The sequence below is a fragment of the Oncorhynchus nerka genome, linkage group LG10 (genome assembly GCF_034236695.1).
Source record: "Oncorhynchus nerka isolate Pitt River linkage group LG10, Oner_Uvic_2.0, whole genome shotgun sequence".
NCBI lineage: Eukaryota > Metazoa > Chordata > Actinopteri > Salmoniformes > Salmonidae > Oncorhynchus > Oncorhynchus nerka.
Window position 1 is genome coordinate 46,225,461 of NC_088405.1, and position 21,198 is coordinate 46,246,658.

Consider the following 21,198-nt stretch of genomic DNA (forward strand, 5'->3'; position numbering starts at 1 on the left):
GTAATGGGAAGGTCGGCCCTTTTTGTCTCTGACTCTGATCTTTCCGACTGAATCTTTCAACTGATTTTGTTCATTTGAGTCAGTAAAGGACGATTTATGCTTTATCGGCCAATGCAGAAACCGGATAGACCACGCAGAGCATTTACCCCCCCCCAAAAAAAAAAAAAATGAGGAGGGCTCCGTATAGCTCTGCATTGACATGATTGGTTGACGGTAGGTGGGGTTGGTAAGATCTGTATAAACACAAACTCACTTCCTTGACAACTTCCTTCACAACAGCTCTGCTCTGCAAAGCACAAGAAGTATGAATGCCCTGACTTCTGCAGAGGCTGCATCGCAGTAAATGCTGTATGGCCAATGCAGAGTCCAGAAAGACCACAAATTGACATTAATACCCAGAGCACGCAGGACCCCCTACAGGCGACCGATGAACTAAAAACAAAATAATCATGATTCTACAAGCTTCTCGTTCACCATAGGTGTCTTATTGGAGCTGTCATCTGTGACTGAAACTTATAAAATTGTGCTTCAAACAATGTACATTTGGGATTGCTAGGCATACAAATAAGATCATTTATTGACACCTTTTAAATTAGGTCTAGTTGCTGCCGCAACTAGACTAGATTGTGAATGACTTGGCAGAATGAAATTGCTTGACTGCCATGAAGGAGATTTGCCCAATAGCCTAGGTATCATTCGCAAACTGCAGCAAGCCCCCAAAATGATTCTTCTTGAGTTTGAGAGATGAGCAGAGGCAGACTGTGTATGTTTTGGTTCTACAAAGCTGTGTCCATCGATAACGTTCAATAATCAATGGATTGCATTCATTCTTACACCATGCGATCACGGACATACTTTTTTTGGGGTGGGAGTGGTCGAGTAGGGATTTTTTCTCTGCCATCTTTTTTTCAGAGGGTTGGTAATGGGTTGTTGTTTTTTTGTGGGTACTTGTAGGTGCAATGGCTTGTCACTGTGTCTACCTCAGGGTTTGTGTGGGGACTCGGGGAAGGGACAGGACCTTGTTTAATTCCATTGCTGTTGTGTCTTTAAATATATTTTATGAATCACATCACACCTTTGTCTTGGAATGTAGATTGTTTAAATATGCCTCGCAAGCGGGCTAGCCGCTTAGATTTACCTGTTGAGTGTAGGGGGCAGGATATTTGTTTTTGGCTAACAGAACTGATATTGCAGGCAAAAACCTGAGGAAAATCAAACCAGGAAGTGGCTGCTATTTTGAAAGCTCCATGTTCCATAGCCTGCCTTCGCTCCATTTAAAGGGATATCAACCAGATGTATTTTTCCTATCGCTTCCTCAAGGTGTCAACAGTCTTTAGACATAGTTTCAGGCTTTTATTTTGAAAAATTAGCGAGAAAGATAACATTGCATCAGTTAGCTGGGTGTTCGCATGAGTTTTGCTTATGCAACAGAGTGGGGCAGCCATTGTCTCTCCCTCTCCTATTGAAAAAGCGACAGTCCCGGTTGATATATTATCGATTATATATTTTAAAAAGAACCTGAGGATTGATTATAAAAAACGTTTGACATGTTTCTGTGGACATTACGGATACTATTTGGAATTTTCGTCTGCGATGTCGTGACCGCTCGAGCCTGTGGATTTCTGAACATAAGGGCGCCAAACAAATGGAGGTATTTTGGATATAAAAAAAAAATCTTTATGGAACAAAAGGAACATTTATTGTGTAACTGGGAGTCTCGTGAGTGAAAACATCAGAAGATCATCAAAGGTAAGCGATTTAATCTATTGCTTTTCTGACTTTTGTGACCAATCTACTTGGCTGCTAGGTGTTTGTAATATTTTGTCTACTGAGAGAGATGTTCTTACATAAACGCTTGTTATGCTTTCGCCGAAAAGCTGTGTTGAAATCAGACACATGCCAGGTGGATTAACAACAAGCTAAACTGTGTTTTGCTATATTGCACTTGTGATTTCATGAAAATTAAATATGTTTAGTAATTTAATTTAAATTTGGCGCGCTGCAATTCAGCGGGTGTTGATGAAAATGATCCCACTAACGGGATGGGTGCGTCAAGAAGTTTTAAGAAGGAAAAATTTTACAAAATATGTGAATTGACTCGGCAACAAGCAATATCAAGTGATATCCTCGTACAATAAAAAAGAGGGGCAATGATATTAGTAGCAAAGTGAAATTTACAATTCATTAACTTAGATAATGGCTCTGAGGGTATAATAACTTTTATCAAAACTACAATCAATATGCATACGATTGCTCTGGTGTCAGTCTGTGCACCAAACACATTTGAGAAAAACTTTCACGGCTCATTAACAAATATTTTGCAACAATTGCATGATTTAAGACTGATTATTGGTGGTGATTTTAATGCTGTATGGGATCATGTGCGTAATTTTTTTTTTTTTTTTACCTTTATTTTACTAGGCAAGTCAGTTAAGAACAAATTCTTATTTTCAATGACAGCCTAGGAACAGTGGGTTAACTGCCTGTTCAGGGGCAGAACGACAGATTTGTACCTTGTCAGCTCAGGGATTCGAACTTGCAACCTTTCGGTTAGTCCAACGCTCTAACCACTAGGCTACCATGCCGCCCCAGTAACAGAACTGGACCAACAGAGGTGAGAGACCAATGACTATCAACTATGGCGCTATGGTGCTAGGCTCATGAAATCGCAATTATTGACCTCTGGCTCTCTTAATCCTACAGCCAGAGATTTATATTTTATTAATTGAGACACCCCAAGAATCAAATATATTTCTTCTTCTAAAGATCTGTTTGATAACATTCAAAATGTTGGAAATATTACCCACTGCTTTATCTGACCACAAGGGTATTTTATGCAAAGCCTCTCTTGGTGAAATCATCAGCTCATGTCTCAGATGGAGGAGCAATTATCTGAATTCATTGATATAAGCAATGACTGTTCAGTGTCCTCGAATACTGTGGGATGCAGTCAAAGGTTTTATTATCTCATACTCTACCTTATATTAATCTAATTTTAACAATGCAAAATTACTGATTTGGAATTTAAATGATCACCACTAGAAACAAAAATGCACTCTGACATCTCCATAAGCTATTCTTGATCAGTAGACTATCAGAAAATAACTTAATTATTCATATAGACACTGGGCAGAATATCAGTTTCCTAAAACACTTCTATTATTTTCATGGGTCTCGCCCAAGCCTTCTATTAGCCTATTCTATTAGACTATGTGCCAACCAAAACTTTAAAAATATAACTTCAAATAAATCAATGGACGGCATCATACACTCTGACCCAGTATTAATAAATTCAACATTCCGGGACTTTATATAGATCTGAGATCCCACATGATAATGATAAATGTATCTCCTTTCTCCGTGACTTGCAACTGCCACAGCATCACCCTGATGCTCATTCCTGCAACACTAGAGGCACTTGTTACTCCCTATTACTCTGATTTGAACTAAAAAAAAACTAGCCAAACAATGAATACCAGGAAATCACAGTTATTTGTATCTTTTTAGGTCAACTACTTCGAGACATTATTCATTATTTCAGTAATAGGGAGGGGCTCCTTCAATAGAGACGTGAACACTGCTATAATTTCACTTGCTTTATAATTTGTATGGGTCTATAACTACTGACTCTCCATCACCTACGTATATTTTCATTAGACACAGAAAAAGCGCCTATAATGGGGATTTGTTATGGTTCGTCCTACGACGTATGGGAATGGGTGAACAATTCATATGCATGATCCAAGTCCTTTATACCAATCCCAATGGTATCAACTCGCAAAATATACTCATCCCACTTCAACATAGGCAGATCTTGTTGCCAAGGTTGTCAGAGTCCTTTGGTATTTGCTTAATCCCTAGAACCGCTTGTGCGCAAGTGGTCCGACAGTCCGAACATTATGATCCTATTACTGTACTTGGCACAGACCACCACATGCTGTATCTCTGTATGCAGATGATAAACTGCTCTATGTTGGCAATGCACCTCAGTCATTACTTAACCTTATCAGCGTTTTTAATAACTACAGCTTTATATCTGGGTATAAAAACTGGACAAAATCTGCTCTTTTACCCCTGAACTAGGCAATGTGTAATTCACAGCTGCCTCGAAACATTCTCAGAGTCCAACATTTCCGCAAACTGGAATCTATCACTTCTTTCTAATCAATAGTCAAAAACAACTTCAATTACCATCTTAAGAAGCAGAGAGTCTGATGTGGAAAGATGGGAGCAAATCCCAAACTCATTCCAGGCTCAAGACTCGATAATTAAAATGAATATACTGCCAAGAATCAACTTTTATAGTTCCATGATCCTTCTTTCACCACCATCAGTATGTTGGGATAGGCTACATTCATTGCTGCCCAAATTCATGTGGAAAGAGGAACTCATATTAAATTCTCTACCCTTCAGTGGGAAAAATGTGCAGGTGGACAAATCTTATTTTACGCCCTCTGTATTTATGGCTAAATCCAAATACCGCTGGTGCCCCCTGGAGGAAAATCTAGTTGCCCCTCACAGACTCCAAGACATAACCCATTCTGATATCCCACTCAAACACTGCAAACTCAAATTTGGCACTAACGTTTCACAACTTATTTCAGTCTGGCACCTGTTTGGAAAACATATCTCTTTTCCTCAATGGTCTCAGACATTACTGAAGGCTACTGTTTCCGTGCATTACAAGACCTACAGAAACATTTTAACCTACCTGGCACTTCCTTTTTCTATTACTTACAGCTCCGTTCTGCTTTGCATGCCTATGGGGGAAAGAATGCTCTATATACCCAACTCACAAATTGTTTATTCAATACACAGGGATTTATTTCAAAATTACATGGTCTGTTAATTAAAATTACCCACAATGCAATTCCTTCCCATGCTTCTTGGAAGAAAGAACAATCCATGCGTACTACTGTAATCATGGACTAGAGCGTGATCCAATATATAAATTGCTTCAAGAATCCCCGATCATCAAATAAAACATTACAATTTTGCCCACTGCACAACAATCCCCAAATTGCTCACTGTGCCCTCAGGGGGCTCCTGGCATCTATTTTCATTTCTGGAGATGTGTTTCATCCTGTTTCTCTGACATAATGGGGAGAAATGTACCATATTCACCATTTATTTTACTGTTAAATGATGACACTACTTTGGACCTGTCTCTGAAGCAGTGACATATTTCTCTGACTGGGTTAACAGCAGCCCAAAAATTATAACCTAAAGTTGGTGGGCTCATTTTTCAAACAGACATCAGTGTCTGCTGTCATTCAAAGACATTATAAACATGTAAATATCTGTAGCACAGGCTAGTGAAAGAAACCCTAACAGCTCTTTCATCAGCATATGACTCAGTAAGATTGCTAGCATGAACTACTAATCTAACTATTAGTTAGGGAAGTCCTGTGAGTGGGGGGGACATGTTTGTCTTGTTCTTGTTCCGTCTGTTTATTTGTCCATGTGTACTTGTTTTACCAATAACAATAAAAACATTTGATGACAAAAAACAAAAAAATATGCAAAATGTGAAAATGTTACTTCACTGTCCAAATACATGAGGGAAGTTGTAATTTAAAATGTGGCTCTATGCCCCAGCAAATGTTTTGTATGAGGTGACAAAAGGTCACCTTTTATTTGAGGGTATTTTCATTTACCGTTTAGAAATGTATTTAGCCCCCGAAGAAGCCATAAGTATTTGGACAAATTCTCTTATAGTATCTTTAGTTCAATATTTCGTCCCATATTCCTTGTGACTCTACAAACTTGTTGGATGCATTTTAAGTTTGTTTTGGTTGTGTTTTGGGTTATGTTTTCCCGATAAATAAATTATTTCAAAACTCAGAAGCACACAATCCATAAGTACATGGGCCTTATAAGGTGTGGTGGGTGAATTTATTTACTCACACGAGGGAGCTGTAGGCCCTCTCCTGGTAACCCTGGTTACGGATGTAATCAATGTAGACTGAGAAGTCGTACAGGGCGTATTGGTGGATGATGTCACACACATCAGTTATCAGAATGTTCTCATCGATCCTACTCAGAAGATCCTTCAAGAACCTGTGAGAAGAATTTGAGAGTGAGGGATGTTTCAACTTACGTAGCTTGGATCTCTCTTTCTTTACAATCCCCTGTATCATCCCTTCTCCATTCCCTCTCACTCCATCCCCCTCTCTCTCCAAACCCTCTCCTTCTATCCCCTCTCCCTCCATCCCCTTTCTCTCCATCCCTTCCCCCTAATCCACTCTCTTTCCATCCCTTCTCTTTCATCCCCTCTCCTTCCATCACTTTTCCCTCCATTCCCTCTCTCTCCTTCCCTCCCTCCTTCCATCCACTCTTCCTCCATCTGTCTGTTTTCCAGACATCATTTACCTCTGGCTGACCTCATACACATGGAGTATGTTGGAGAAGAGGGTCTTCTTGTCATGGATCACCAGTGTGTCATCAAGGTCCCGACACATCAGGAAGTGATCAGTGAGAACGTTCAGTGAGTGGAGGTACGAGGCTTCCGATGTCAATACTTCAAACATGCTCTGATAGAAAAAACATTTGTGAAATATTGTTGAACTGTTAAGAAAATGTTTCACATAGGAATTTGGTACGGTAAAGGACTGGTATAATGTAACTGACAATATAACTGACTACCCCCCCTCCTTTCCTCACCCCGTCCTCCCATCCCTAACCTTCTTCTTTCCCTTCCCTTCCCTCCTTCTCCTTCCCTCCCTCCTCCCCCTGCCCTTCCCTCTCTCCTCAGCCCCTCCTCTCACCTCCTGTCTCTGCAGCTCCTCTGGACTGAGTCTCTCCAGGATCCCACTGTCTCTGACCACCGGTAGCTCCTGCCACAGTGTGACCTCCGCGGAGTCAAAAAAAAACAATCATATTTGAGTGCTGGCCTTTTTCATTTTTATGTGATACATTTTTGGTTCAAAACACCCTTTTTGCTTGTTTACAGAAGAGGATTTAGAGTTGAGCACTCTCATTCTTCACTGAGACTGACCTCTGCGGGGCCATTCCTGGCCCTGAAGGACTGACCCTTAGGGGCCCCTAAGGACCCACCGCCCCTGAGCCTCATATGGAGGTCCACGGTGGCCCTGCTGGCACTCCGGCTGATGCTCTGGAGCTGGATCGCCTCCTTGATGGACTTAGCCTGGTAGATCTGGTACAGAGGTTCTGAGAGTGGATGGGGAGGGGGTTGGCAGTGGTGGGGTGAGGTGAGGTGGGGGAGCAATAACAAGGGAGGAGAGTGGGGGGGGGGGGGGAGAGGGCCAGGGAGAGAGAGGAAGAGAGGATAGGTAAAAAGATACACTGAGTAAACAAAACATTAAAATAACACCTGCTCTCTGCATGACAGACTGACAAGATCAATTCAGGTGAAAGCTATGATCCCTTATTGATGTCATTTGTTAAATATGCTTCAATCAGTGTAGATTAAGGGGAGGAGACAGGTTAAAAAATGATTTGTAAGCCTTGAGACAATTGAGACATGGATTGTGTAGGTGTGTCATTCAGAGGGTGAATGGGCAAGACAATATTTAGGTGCCTTTGAACAGGGTACGGTAGTAGGTGCCAGGTGCACTGTTTTGTGTCAATTGCAATGCTGCTAGGTTTTTCACGCTCAACAGTTACCCGTGTGAATCAAGAATGGGTGCACTTAATATGTGTTCCTATTTGGTGTATATGGTGTATATTGTCTCCGTGTTGTAATATCAGAAATAAAACAAAACCGAGAGACTCTGTACCGTCCAGCCTCAAAGGTCCCCAGTCTGAGGAGATCCTCCTGGGACTATCTGCCTGTTCCTGTGGCCTGTGGAAACACAATGCTGAATGTAAAACATATTTATCAATCTTTTAAACGTTTGAGATGATTCATAACATAGACGTAAACACATTTATGGTGTTTGTGTTGTACTGTATGTTGAGAGTTGCCACTATGGCAGCGCAGACTTACTCCTCTACGTCCTCCCCGTCTACAGTCACCCAGTCATCCCTAACATCAGCATCTGGGAGGGAAAGTGGTGATTTCATCTGGTTTCTAATATTTCTCCATTGATTCATTATTGAATTGTGAGCATTATCCTCATATAAATAGAATTTCTAGATTCATAACCAAATCAACCATAGAATCCATATTTATAAGTTCTTCCCCTACCAACCTGTGGATGAGTGTCGGCTGAGACAGCTAGGGCCACTGGGCTCAGGGTTAGGTGGAAGAGGTTTCATTGGAATCTGAGGTCTGAGTTGAGGAGGGCGGGGCATGATGGGGCAGGGGAGAAGGCAGAGATCATGTAAAACAGGAAGTGGAGGCAGAGGTCGCAGGATTGGCTGATGGGGGTTGCCATGGGAGATGGAGGGAGGAGTCTGAGGGGAAGGGGTACTCTTCTGGATGTCTGACTTTGAAATTGAGGTTAGTAGGCCAGAGAGAGAGGACGTGGACATGCTCTGGAGATTATCCTTCGGAGGAGAGGGATGCTGCGTCTTGTGCATCAGTGGAGGTTTCATTAGGCGTGGGAGTGGGGGTGGATGTGGTTCTTCTCTGTCAGACATGGGCATGGCCTCATATGTAACCTCATCATATGTCTCAGTTTTGTTTTGAGGGGGTCTGATGTGTGAACTGTGCTGGTGTGAGCTGTGCTTGGTGTTTGAGCTGTGCTGTCGTGTGCTATGCTGATATGAGCTGTGCTGTGAGCAGATCATCAGGGCCAGGGAAGATTCTGCGTTGGATGATGTGTTATGTTTTGAAGGGAAGGATCTCTGGCTGTTATTCTCGCTGACCTCGTGAACTCTGACCTCTCTGTGCTCACTGAACACAGCAGCTGTCTCTGTCTGGCACCCTGTCTGACTTTCCCCCCCTCGCTCATCTGCTCTGAAAGATCCCAACATCTCTTCATTCACCTCCTTCCTCTCTCTCTTCTGGTCCTGATTCCCTCGTTTTTCTTTCTCTTCATCCCCTGTCACTTCTATGTAGTCATCTTCATCCTCTTCCTTCCCCTCCTTCACCACTCTCTTCTGGTGCTCATTCCCTCGTTTGTCTTTTTCTTCATCCCCTATCACCTCTACATAGTTATCTTCCTCTTCCTCCAGAGGAACCCAGACTAACTTCATGCCAGTTCTCCTCAGGTGACAGATGCACTGACACTGTGTCATGTTGCCATGGTGACCACTAGGGGTGGCTGCCGAGCCTGTGGTTTGTCTGCTCTCAATGGTAACACACACAGGCGCTTCATCCACCTCACTTCCATCGGGAGCTGAAAGAGAGTGCGTGTTATTGTGTTGTGACTGTGAAATACAATGTGCTTGTTTGTTCATTTGTTACTTACTTAGTGCAACATTATTATATCAAATAATCCATTCCATGTGAACCTAACCTCGGCACCCAGAACCTCGGCATCCTGACCTCGGCACCCAGAACCAAATCTCCCGCTACTCAATTTTTACATTAATGTCATAAGAGACTACTTGGAACATAAAACAGATTCTGTACGTCCGAGACATGATCGTTTTTTACTCTTTCTCTTCCTCATAGACATATGGACATGGGTATATAGGAACATCAATATACCACAAGTTTTTCTCTGTTCCTTCATGTGCAGGAACACACCCTTTTCATGTATTCATTGTCAGAAAATAGCGCTGACTACTAATCATTTTACAAAGGAACATTCTGAGGTTAAGAGATGTGACTTGGCTTACCTGATCTGTTTCCTCGTCCATGTCCAGGTGTGAGAAGGGTGCCCAGATGGTTGTCTGTCTTCTGCCCCAGGGGCACGGCATCACTCTGTGCTGTGGGTTGTGCTGTAGGTTGTGTGTGAGGGCCAGAACGTGGCTTTCTCAATGGTACTGGAGGTGGTATGAGGCTGAGTTCCACAGGGCTCATTATTATAGCATCATAGTCGGCCTGCTGGGCCCTTTGTCCTCTGTTACTGTCTGCCTGCTGTCCTGCCTCTGTCCTTGTACTTGTCCATCCCACCACCCCACCGTCTCCCTGCTTTGCCCCAGTCACTGTCTCTGCCCCTGCCTCTACCCCTGTTCTTGTCTCTAGTCCTGCCTGCCCCATCACCTCATTCTCCTGGCTGCTGAACTTACGCACAATCCTCTTCACCTTCCCCTCCGGTAGTTGATGTTGTTTCCTCTCCTGGCTCCTCTCCCCTGATGGGGGTTGGTTCTGGTTCGGGTTTGGTCTGTTCTGGTTTCTGGTCTGGAAGTGGTTTGGGATGTTTGGCCCCAAGGATTTGAGGTTAGAAGGCTTTGGGGGAACGACGGATCTGTGTCGAAGTCTTGACTTCATTAACAACAAGAATATTGATAAAACTTTATTATCAAAGCAATTCTTCTTATGACTCACCACTATTTGTTACTTTTACACTGAACAAAAATATCAACACAACATGTAAAGTATTGGTCCCATGTTTCATGAGCTGAAATAAAAGATCCCTGACATTTTCCATAGGCACAAAACGTGTATTTCTCTCAAATTTGGTATATACACAAGCTGAGTAAACAGCATGATGATTACACAGGTGCACTTGTGCTGGGGGGCAATAAAAGTCCACTCTAAAATGTACAGTTTTGTCACACAACACAATGCCACAGATCTTAAATTGCCAGATAATCTCATGCCATCAGAGCTGTTGCCAGATATTTGAATGTTCATTTCTCTAACATAAGCCACCTCCAAAGTTGTTTTAGAGAACTTGGCAGTACATCCAACTGGCATCATAACTGCAGACCACATCCGGCTTCTTCAACTACAGGATCGTCTGAGACCAGCCATTCGGACAGCTGATGAAACTGTTGGTTTGCACAACTAAAGAATCTCTGCACATATCAGCGTTGTGTGGGCGAGCGGTTTGCTGATGTGAACAGAGTGCACCCATGGTGGCAGTGTGGTTATGGTATGGGCAGGCATAAGCTATGGACAATGAACAAAATTGCATTTATCGATGGCAATTCGAATGCACAGGGAGTGGGACAACAATCCACAGGCCATAATCAACAGCATGATCAACTCTATGCAAAACAGATGTGTTGCGCTGCATGAGGCAAATGGTGGTCAAACCAGATACTGACTGGTTTTCTGATCCACGCCCCTACTGTTTTTATGTATCTGTGACCAAAAGATAAATATCTGTATTCCTAGTCATGTCTAATTCATTTATTTCAATTGACTGATTTGCTTATATAAGCTGTAATCCTTGAAATTGTTTCAAGTTGCTTTTATATTTTTGTTCAGAGCAGCTGAAACGGGCCTCCGCTAATTACTACCCCCTAATCTTTGAAATGCGACATAGATCAGCAAGGAAAGTAAGTTAACTCCCTTGTAGTGATCTTTGACACAAGAGAACTCAATCACTTTCATAAAATGATCATTCAGCGGAAGCGTTTACCCAAAGCATCATAAATAACTGTCAACATTAACAGTTACACTTTCAGTATGTGAAGTTGAACCATGAAGTTGAATAGGGTGCCATTAGGGACGCCACAATGACTTTGATGATAATTAGTAGATATTATTAATATTTACATACCACGATCATGTCTTTTCCTGCATGCAGTCCTCTGTGAGACTGAGAGTGGTGTGCTGGACTACTTTCATTTTACAGTGGGCCAGATAGGGGGTCACTTCTGCATTTTGTCTGTAGAATTACCCCGTACTCTCTTAGTCATAGGGGAAGTCCTTAAAGGGGAAGTTCACCCAAAAACACTTCTGGGCCCTTTATAACAGTTGCCTGGTCATTTGTCAGTTCCCCAGACAGTTTTTAGTTTATTGCTTGAGTATTTAGATGTATTTAGATGTACGGTGCGGTGCATTCAGAATGTATTCAGACCCCTTGACTTTTTCCACATTTTGTTATGTTACAGCCATATTCTAAAATGTATTAAATATGTTTACCACATAATGACAAAGCAAAAACTGTTTTTTATATATATATATATATATATATATATTTAATAATATATATATATTACATTTACGTAGGTATTCAGACTCTTTACTCAGTACTTTGTTGAAGCATCTTTGGGAGTGATTAAAGCCTTGAGTCTTCTTGGGTATGATGCTTACAAGAATGGCACATCTGTATTTGGGAGTTTCTCCCATTCTTCTCTGCAGATCCTCTGAAGCTCTCTTTCTCATGTGAATGATGGGGATTTGGGCCTTGTCGGGTGTCTGAAAATAAATCCTTTGTGTACAACTCGTTAAAGAAAAATTATTTGTCCAGTACGAGGTGAAAAATCGCTGTCCTGATAACCAGAAGCTCTTTTCGGTCATAAGAGACGGTTATTCGGTTAACCTTACTTTACCTTCAGAGATTACTAAATGGTAGCCTAGCTAGCTACGATCTCTTTGTTTACTTCCTTTAGTTTTTCCTTTCTTGAAGACCAATAGTAAAACACTCCTTCATCCCGCATCCTGTATTATCCATTTTAGAACCACGAAGAACAGTATCTACTGGATTACAGACCATATGGATGACTTTTGCGCTAGCATGAAGTAGGTCTTTGTTTTTCTTTCTTACATTAAACACCACATTTATTTGTCAATTCAATGCAGTGACACCAATCGTTGTTTATGGAACAAAAAATATACTCTTTTTAATGCATTTTAGGTCATTTCGGAAAATCAGCATTTTGATATAAAAATACAGAAATCTAAATACTCAAACAATGGACCTAAAAACTGTCTGGGGCATTGACAAACAGCCAGGCAAGTGTTATAATGGGTCCAGGCGTGTTTTTGGGTAAACGTCTCCTTTAACTTGTGCTTTTGGTTCACTTTGTTTATGATGTATACTGTGTATCCAATGTGATGTGTTTGTTACAACACATTGTACTGTTTGCCTATGATAGCCTACAGTGTCTTTAAACTAATTATTGTATCATTGTGGAGTGACACTTAAAATAAAATTGCTCTCACTTTACAACATTATTTTTTTCCTTCACTTTATACTGTATGACAATCAGACAATTTAGCGATAGATTGGCATGTCTGATAGTCTCATCCCCTGGGAGATAAGAGATACTGTAGAGTCCATCCTGGATGTGACTGGGTTGGAAGCAGTGTGCTTTTGAGGTAGATGTAGACACAGGAAGTATGGAAAGTGTATCGTATATGTCACGCCCTGACCTTAGTTCCTTTTTTATGTCTCTACTTTGGTTTGGTCAGGGTGTGAGTTGGAGTGGGCATTCTATGTTGTTTTTCTATGTTTTCTTTTCTATGCGTTTGGCCTGGTATGGTTCCCAATCAGAGGCAGCTGTCTATCGTTGTCTCTGATTGAGAACCGTACTTAGGTAGCCTTTTCCCACCTGGTGTTTGTGGGTAGTTGCTTTCTGTTTTTGTGTCTGCACCAGGCATAACTGTTTCGGTTGGTCTCTTTATTGTTTTGCTATTCAGTGTTCAGTTCAACTAATAAAAGATGAACACGTACCACGCTGCACCTTGGTCCTCACCTTCTTCCACCAACAGTCGTTACAGTATAAGGAACTACTTTCACACATCTTAATTTCATTTCTCTTTCAAAGATAAAATGAGGAACATGTTAAGTGCATTTTTTTGAGAAGTGCTACAGTACACCACAATCCTGGGTCCTATGCATGCTCAGGTTGTACAAATCATGTACAACACATTTGACACAATGGTTGTGATACAATTCATATTTTTGTGATATAATGGAGAATTTGTCTGCACAAAAATGTTTACATTTACATTTACATTTAAGTCATTTAGCAGACGCTCTTATCCAGAGCGACTTACAAATTGGTGCATTCACCTTATGACATCCAGTGGAACAGTAGTGCATCTAAATCTTTAAGGGGGGGGGGGGGGTGAGAGGGATTACTTTATCCTATCCTAGGTATTCCTTAAAGAGGTGGGGTTTCAGGTGTCTCCGGAAGGTGGTGATTGACTCCACTGTCCTGGCGTCGTGAGGGAGTTTGTTCCACCATTGGGGGGCCAGAGCAGCGAACAGTTTTGACTGGGCTGAGCGGGAACTGTACTTCCTCAGTGGTAGGGAGGCGAGCAGGCCAGAGGTGGATGAACGCAGTGCCCTTGTTTGGGTGTAGGGCCTGATCAGAGCCTGGAGGTACTGAGGTGCCGTTCCCCTCACAGCTCCGTAGGCAAGCACTGGTTCTCCTTTACCCAGGTTCTCCTTTACCCAAATCATCAAGGAACCCACCAGATACAACCCTAACTCTGTAAACAAGGGCACCCTCATAGACGTCATCCTGACCAACTGGCCCTCCAAATACACCTCCAATGTCTTTAACCAGGATCTCAGCGATCACTGCCTCATTGCCTGTATTCGCTACGGAGCCGCAGTCAAACGACCACCCCTCATCACTGTCGAACGCTCCCTAAAACACTTCTGTGAGCAGGCCTTTCTAATCGACCTGGCCCGGGTATCCTGGAAGGACATTGACCTCATCCCGTCAGTTGAGGATGCCTGGTCATTCTTTAAGAGTAACTTCCTCACCATTTTAGATAAGCATGCTCCGTTCAAAAAATGCAGAACTAAGAACAGATACAGCCCTTGGTTCACTCCAGACCTGACTGCCCTCGACCAGCAGTTTACACAACCACTGTGCGGTGTTCCCACAACACATCATTTTTTTGTGTAGACAGACTTTCTGTTCTATCAAAACTTTTGTGCCAAATGTGTTGTACAGTTGTTGTACAACTTGAGTGTGTACAGTAACCTCCACTGGATTGTGAGATAAAACTGAATGAGAAAAAATCATTGTGCATCACAGGAGTGCATGGCAGGGTTTTATACAGGCAAATCAATCTGAATGTCAACTACAAAGATGTTTTATCTAATGGTTATAAACAACTACAACATATATAAACTCAACAAAAAAAGAAACGTCCTCTCACTGTCAACTGAGTTTATTTTCAGCAAACTTAACATATGTAAATATTTGTATGAACATAACAAGCTTCAACAACTGAGACATAAACTGAACAAGTTCCACAGACATGTTACTAACATAAATTGAATAATGTGTCCCTGAACAAAGGGGGTCAAAATCAAAAGTAACAGTCAGTATCTGGTGTGGCCACCAGCTGCATTAAGTACTGCAGTGCATCTCCTCATGGACTGCACCAGATTTGCCAGTTCTTGCTGTGAGATGTTACCCCACTCTTCCACCAAGGCACCTGCAAGTTCCCGGAATGACTCTAGCCCTCACCCTCCGATCCAACAGGTCCCAGACATGCTCAATGGGATTGAGATCCAGGCTCTTCACTGGCCATGGCAGAACACTGACATTCTTGTCTTGCAGGAAACGTGCCCATAGGCGACGTTGTTGCAGATGATGTCTGGTGAGGACCTGCCTTACAACAGGCCTAGAAGCCCTCAGTCCAGCCTCTCTCAGCCTATTGTGGAGTGTCTGAGCACTGATGGAGTGATTGTGTGTTCCTGGTGTAACTCGGGCAGATGTTGTTGCCATCCTGTACCTGTCCTGCAGGTATGATATTCGGATGTACCAATTCTATACAGGGGTTTTACACGTGGTCTGCAACTGCGAGGACGATCTGCTGTCCATCCTGTCTCCATGTAGCTCTGTCTTAGAGAGTCCGACCAATCCGACCATCACCCCTGGTGAGACAAAACCGCGACTCGTCAGTGAAGAGCACTTTTTGACAGTCCTGTCTGGTCCAGCGACGGTGGGTTTGTGCCCATAGGCGACGTTGTTGCAGGTGATGTCTGGTGAGGACCTGCCTTACAACAGGCCTACAAGCCCTCAGTCCAGCCTCTCACAGCCTATTGTGGAGTGTCTGAGCACTGATGGAGTGATTGTGTGTTCCTGGTGTAACTCGGGCAGTTGTTTTGTTGCCATCCTGTACCTGTCCTGCAGGTATGATATTCGGATGTACCAGTTCTATACAGGGGTTGTTACACATGGTCTGCAACTGCGAGGACGATCTGCTGTCCATCCTGTCTCCATGTAGCTCTGTCTTAGGCTTCTCACAGTACAGACATTGCAATGTATTACCCTGGCAACATCTGCAGTCCTCATGCTTCCTTGCAGCATGCCTAAGGCACGTTCACGCAGATGAGCAGGGACCCTGGGCATCTTGCTTTTGGTGTTTTTCATAGTCAGTAGAAAGGCCTCTTTAGGGTTCTAAGTTTTCATAACTGTGACCTTAATTGCCTAAGCTGTTAGTGTCTTAACGACCATTCCACGGGTGCATGTTCATTAATTGTTTATGGTTCATTGAACAAGCATGGGAAACAGTGTTTAAACCCTTTACAATGAAGATCTGTGAAGTTATTTGGATTTTTACAAATTATCTTTGAAAGACAGGGTCCTGAAAAAGGGGCATTTCTATTTTTGCTGAGTTTATGTTATAAAGCATTAAACATCATCACAATTCTTTTCAATTACTTACTCTAACAAGTCCTGTAAGTGGGGAGTAATGGAGTTTGGTCAATTTGTCTATATAGCTATTGGTTGAAGCTCACTTTTAAATTCAAATTTTCCTGCCATCATTTCTAAGCCAATATGACACCAATCACAATGAAAATGCATAATACCAACATCATTGGAGGTACACAATGTCATGTCTGTTACTGAGAAACACATCTAGATTTTTTTACAGGATTGTTAGCAATTTAGTTAAGAGTATTTCTTGCGGGTACCTAGATAAAATTCTAGACATCGAATTAAAACGAAAATGTAGCGTCCATAAAGTGACCATTAAATTAAAGAAATTACGGATTGACTAAATTTGAAGGTGCAACAGTTTTCATTAAATGTATAATGTATCACTCTCACATTTACGTTTCTGTCCAGTAAGAAACAACAATGTGTTACCTTTTTGTAGCATTTCTGACAGTGCTAACATATTTTTTTCAAGAGTTCTTTCAAACCAGGCCAGCAACACGGTTGCTCATCAACTCGACAACTCGACAACACAAACAGCTTGCCGACAAACCTAGGCTAATATAGATAGCTAGCTATATGTTGGTACTCAAGCTGAGGTTAATCAATAAAGGCATACAGATAATCTTCCAACATGAAAAATGGGTCAGTTGTCATTAGTGAGCTGAATGTGATTTTGTTTTGATTAGCTAACGTTAGGTAGCGAGCTAGCCAGCAGCTCTGATGTTAGCTAACTAACGTAATGTTATACCACAGATATAACAAGTTACCAGTCAGAAGAGAGCTAACGTTGGCTAGTTAGCTAACTAACTGTGACCAACCCCATTCCGTACAAATTTGCGCAACCGCAACATTCAAACGAGGCTGCAATGAAAACTAATGGGACTGTAGTGTCTGTGTTGACATCAACATCGGGGGTGTGAACTACATTTCTATTCAAGGGTTGATTGACATGGTAATGGCTCAATAGTATTGGAGAAAAGTTGAAAAAACATAGCCCTCTGACGCTGTACGATAAAATGTGACGTGTCATGACATAACGTACAGCATGCATAAAGCAACTAATTCTGTTTTACAGCCTCTCTCCACCAGGTTTAAGCGCTTCTCTCACCGTTAACACATAAGGTCTGTAATGTTAGTTAACGTTAAATTGCTTTGCTTTGGATGGGCGTGTATGTCTGGTGTACTAGCAAGCTAACTTTTTCTTAGCAAGGCAATTTTATCAGCTAAAATTTGTGTTGTGTGAGGCATGTTATGGGCTGTAATCTGGTTACACACAACGTTAGCAAGAAAGTCAATTTCACTGTATGGAATAACTAACAGTAGATGAGCAATGCCCATTGCATAATGTATTATAAATTTGCAGCGTGGCAGTTTCCCAAAGTTTGGTGTTGACTATGAACCTTATTTAGCCAGCTAACATTAGCTAGCTATGCTTTGTGGAAGAATGTGGGATTATGGATGTTTTTTCCAGTGTTCTAGTTTTTCGCTTCCCTCTAGAATGTCTGCTGTTAATATTCAATAAATACTAACAACTACATTATCTCTTGCCATTTGTAATTATTGTTTACTTTTACTTAACTTTTATTGCTCTGTTAAGCTGTTTTATAATGTTGTATAATAATGTTGCATAATCACCTTCCAGTGTAAATACCCTGGAAATTAAAAACAACAAAATAAGTTAACTGAGAATAGGCATTGGTCTGAAGCCAAAAAAGAAAGGAATTCACATGAGAACCACAATGCTTATTCCACCTACAGCATGCTCTACCAGGTTTTCCAGCACACAGCTTTGACCTACTACAGTAGCTATGTTGGTATTGTACTAAATACAAGTGTGTGTGTTGGTAACTGATAGAGTTGTGCTACATGATGGTGATGCCTGGACAGAGGACACATTTGTCCTCGATCCGCTCTCCTCGGAGCCATCCCAACATGTTTCCTCTAAGATTCCTCCTCTTCCTGTAGAGACAATAAACACACACACACACACACACACACACACACACACACACACTGTGTTTATTAGTCTAGTAGGCAGCAGCACCAAAATTGCGATGAAGACCCACCCCCTCAGAAAATTAGAAGAGCTGGTTCTTTTCTTTCTATTGATAAGCTGTTGTGTTATCTCTCTGATCCTGCTGCAAAGAGAGATGTTGCATACATGTCTAACTAGCCTTTGTGTGCCAGCCAGGGAAGCTAGTAAGTCTGATATGGGATACCGCCTGAGTGTATTTTACTGTATCTTTTTTCATGTGTTTCTCTGTGTGTTCCAGGAGTGTGTGGTCCAATACAGCCTACGACTTAGCTTGTACCCACGGTAGGCTCCACAGATTGCTGAGGTGAAACTGACTGTCAGACTGTCTGTCTGCTAGAGGAAGATAGTTTAGACATTGGTTGGTATGTGAACCACCACCTGGTTTCGGTCCTATGTAGCAATATTTGAAATTCTGTTTTTTTAAAGTAGAGATTGGATAAAAGTTGATATTCCGAGTTAGAAAATGTTATATCATACACTGCAGTTGAGGAACAATGAGAAAGTAATTCTGCTTTGAAAGTTTCTAAACCCCACTTTTGAGAAAATGGCCCGTAAATGTTTTGGTACACCTACTGGAGAGCTCTACATTGTCTTCACCCATTCAGCATCGTTCACACCCTCTTAAGCCTTAGACCCACCCATCTCTTTAAGGATTCACAGTGTTCACAATCAAATATTTCAAGATTAAAAGTGGTGAAAGTATCAGCAAAAAGTAGTAGTAAAAATAAATTTGATCTATTCCTTGGCCTATATCCTAATCTGACTTGCAGGTCATGTTGTTCTTCACAGTTACGTCTCTGGTAAACACACCCTATATCAAATAAAAGTTTGTCACATGCACAGGATACAGAAGGTGTATACGGTACAGTGAAATGGTTACTTGCATAGTGGAGTCTTTTATTTAGACATACAGTGCCTTGCGAAAGTATTCGGCCCCCTTGAACTTTGCGACCTTTTACCACATTTCCGGCTTCAAACATAAAGATATAAAACTGTATTTTTTGTGAAGAATCAACAACAAGTGGGACACAATCGTGAAGTGGAACAACATTTATTGGATATTTCAAACATTTAATTTTGCACGCCCAATTTTTCAGTTTATGATTTGTTAAAAAAGTTTGAAATATCCAATAAATGTCGTTCCACTTCATGATTGTGTCCCACTTGTTGTTGATTCTTCACAAAAAAATACAGTTTTATATCTTTATGTTTGAAGCCTGAAATGTGGCAAAAGGTTGCAAAGTTCAAGGGGGCCGAATACTTTCGCAAGGCACTGTATATGAATGGATGTTTTTTCAGTCTGAGAGTCTCTCTTCTCTGGCACTTAGAGTCCTGTATCAGGCAACAACAACAAAAACAGTCAGAGGTTCTGGAGTTAAGAGAGAACTTGGGTAAATACAATGGGGGAATGAATTACACTTAACATGTGGACTGACGATTTAAAAAAAATAGGCACAGTGGGCTTTTGGTTTATCTCCCTCTAAAAACAGAAATAAATCATTCTAAATAATAAACTGGCTTTATTTACAAATTATTAAGAAAATCTAACCCCATGTTCAAGAATGGCCTTTTTCCCTTTATTCAGATTATAACCGCTCACTTTCAGTTATTGAAAACAAAATCATCTCCAAAATATCACTATTTTTTAAACAAGCCATTGAAAATTGCAATTATAGTTTAATCCACCAGAAAAGAAAACAAATAATATAACAAATATTGTGGTTTAACTCAAATATACTAATTGATTTTAAAAACTTTATCAATTGGAACCTTTATCAAGTGGGAGGAAAAAGTAAGGAATTGTCTGTCGGCCCTGCATTAAAGACCAAAATTGGTAAAAGAAAATTGTGATAAATAAAAATATATACCAGTTTCATTTAAGGAGGACCAAATAATTGACAGCTGTGCCACATAGATCGCAAAATAGTTGGGAAGCGAATTAATTCCGCGGGTTATCTGTGTAGCAGCCAGCCATGACAGTAACCACCTGGCCCCTCAGTAACACCACTGTCAGCGGTGCGTCCCTCCAGACCACTCCAGCTACCCGAGAACCCCGCTTACCTCCTCCGGAACACTTTGCTGGAGAGTTAGGAACCTGTCAGGCTTTTCTCTCCCATTGTTCCCTCATCTTCGAGCTGCAGCCTTCCCCTCAGACCGCTCGAAGATAGCGTATTTCATAACGCTGATGTCCGGGAAGACTCTCGCCTGGGCTACTGTGGTGTGGGAACAGCAATCTGTGGTGTGTTTCAGCCTGGAGGAGTTTGTGGCTGAGGTTTAAAAAAAAAAAAAAGATTCTCCATTGTCCGAGAGAGAGGCTGCCCGGAAGTTACTCCACCTTCGCCAAGACTTCCGCAGCGTGGCGGACTATGTGGTAGATTTCCGCACATTGGCTGCCGAGAGTGCCTGGAACCCGGAATCCCTGTTCGACACATTCCTTCATGGATGATCGGAAGAGGTTAAGGACAAGGTTGCAGCCCAGGAGCTATCTACAGATCTCGACTCACTCACCTTGACAATTCGGATCTATGGGAGGCTATGGGAACTTAGGAGGGAGAGGAGGTCTGATTCCGGTCCCAATTGCTCTCCCAAGGATTCCACGGCGTCTACGTCCCCGGGAGAATCCAAGCTTACCCGAGTTCCCCCGAGAATCTCTGAGGTCTGCTGACTCACCTTTTCTGGAGCCGATGCAACTCGGCAGAGCTAGGCTATCTCCAGCCGAATGCTTACACAGACTTAACACCCAGAGTTGTCTGTATTGCGGAACTGCCGGTGATTATGTG

The 21,198-nt window shown here is 41.9% G+C and overlaps 1 protein-coding gene across 1 annotated transcript in view; it reads right to left on the minus strand.

Moving 5' to 3' along the window:
- LOC115135384 (rho guanine nucleotide exchange factor 15-like) overlaps positions 1–11,593 on the minus strand; it is a 35,424-nt gene extending 23,831 nt beyond the window's left edge. Inside the window, exons 1-9 of the mRNA XM_029670033.2 lie at positions 11,526–11,593; positions 9,691–10,279; positions 8,154–9,245; positions 7,949–8,000; positions 7,740–7,804; positions 6,998–7,170; positions 6,768–6,851; positions 6,373–6,533; positions 5,908–6,060 (exon numbers count right to left, since the gene is read on the minus strand). Coding sequence (XP_029525893.2) covers positions 5,908–6,060; positions 6,373–6,533; positions 6,768–6,851; positions 6,998–7,170; positions 7,740–7,804; positions 7,949–8,000; positions 8,154–9,245; positions 9,691–10,279; positions 11,526–11,534 — 2,378 coding nt within the window. The 5' untranslated portion in view covers positions 11,535–11,593. The remainder of the gene's footprint in view (positions 1–5,907; positions 6,061–6,372; positions 6,534–6,767; positions 6,852–6,997; positions 7,171–7,739; positions 7,805–7,948; positions 8,001–8,153; positions 9,246–9,690; positions 10,280–11,525) is intronic.
- Positions 11,594–21,198: the final 9,605 nt, after the last annotated feature.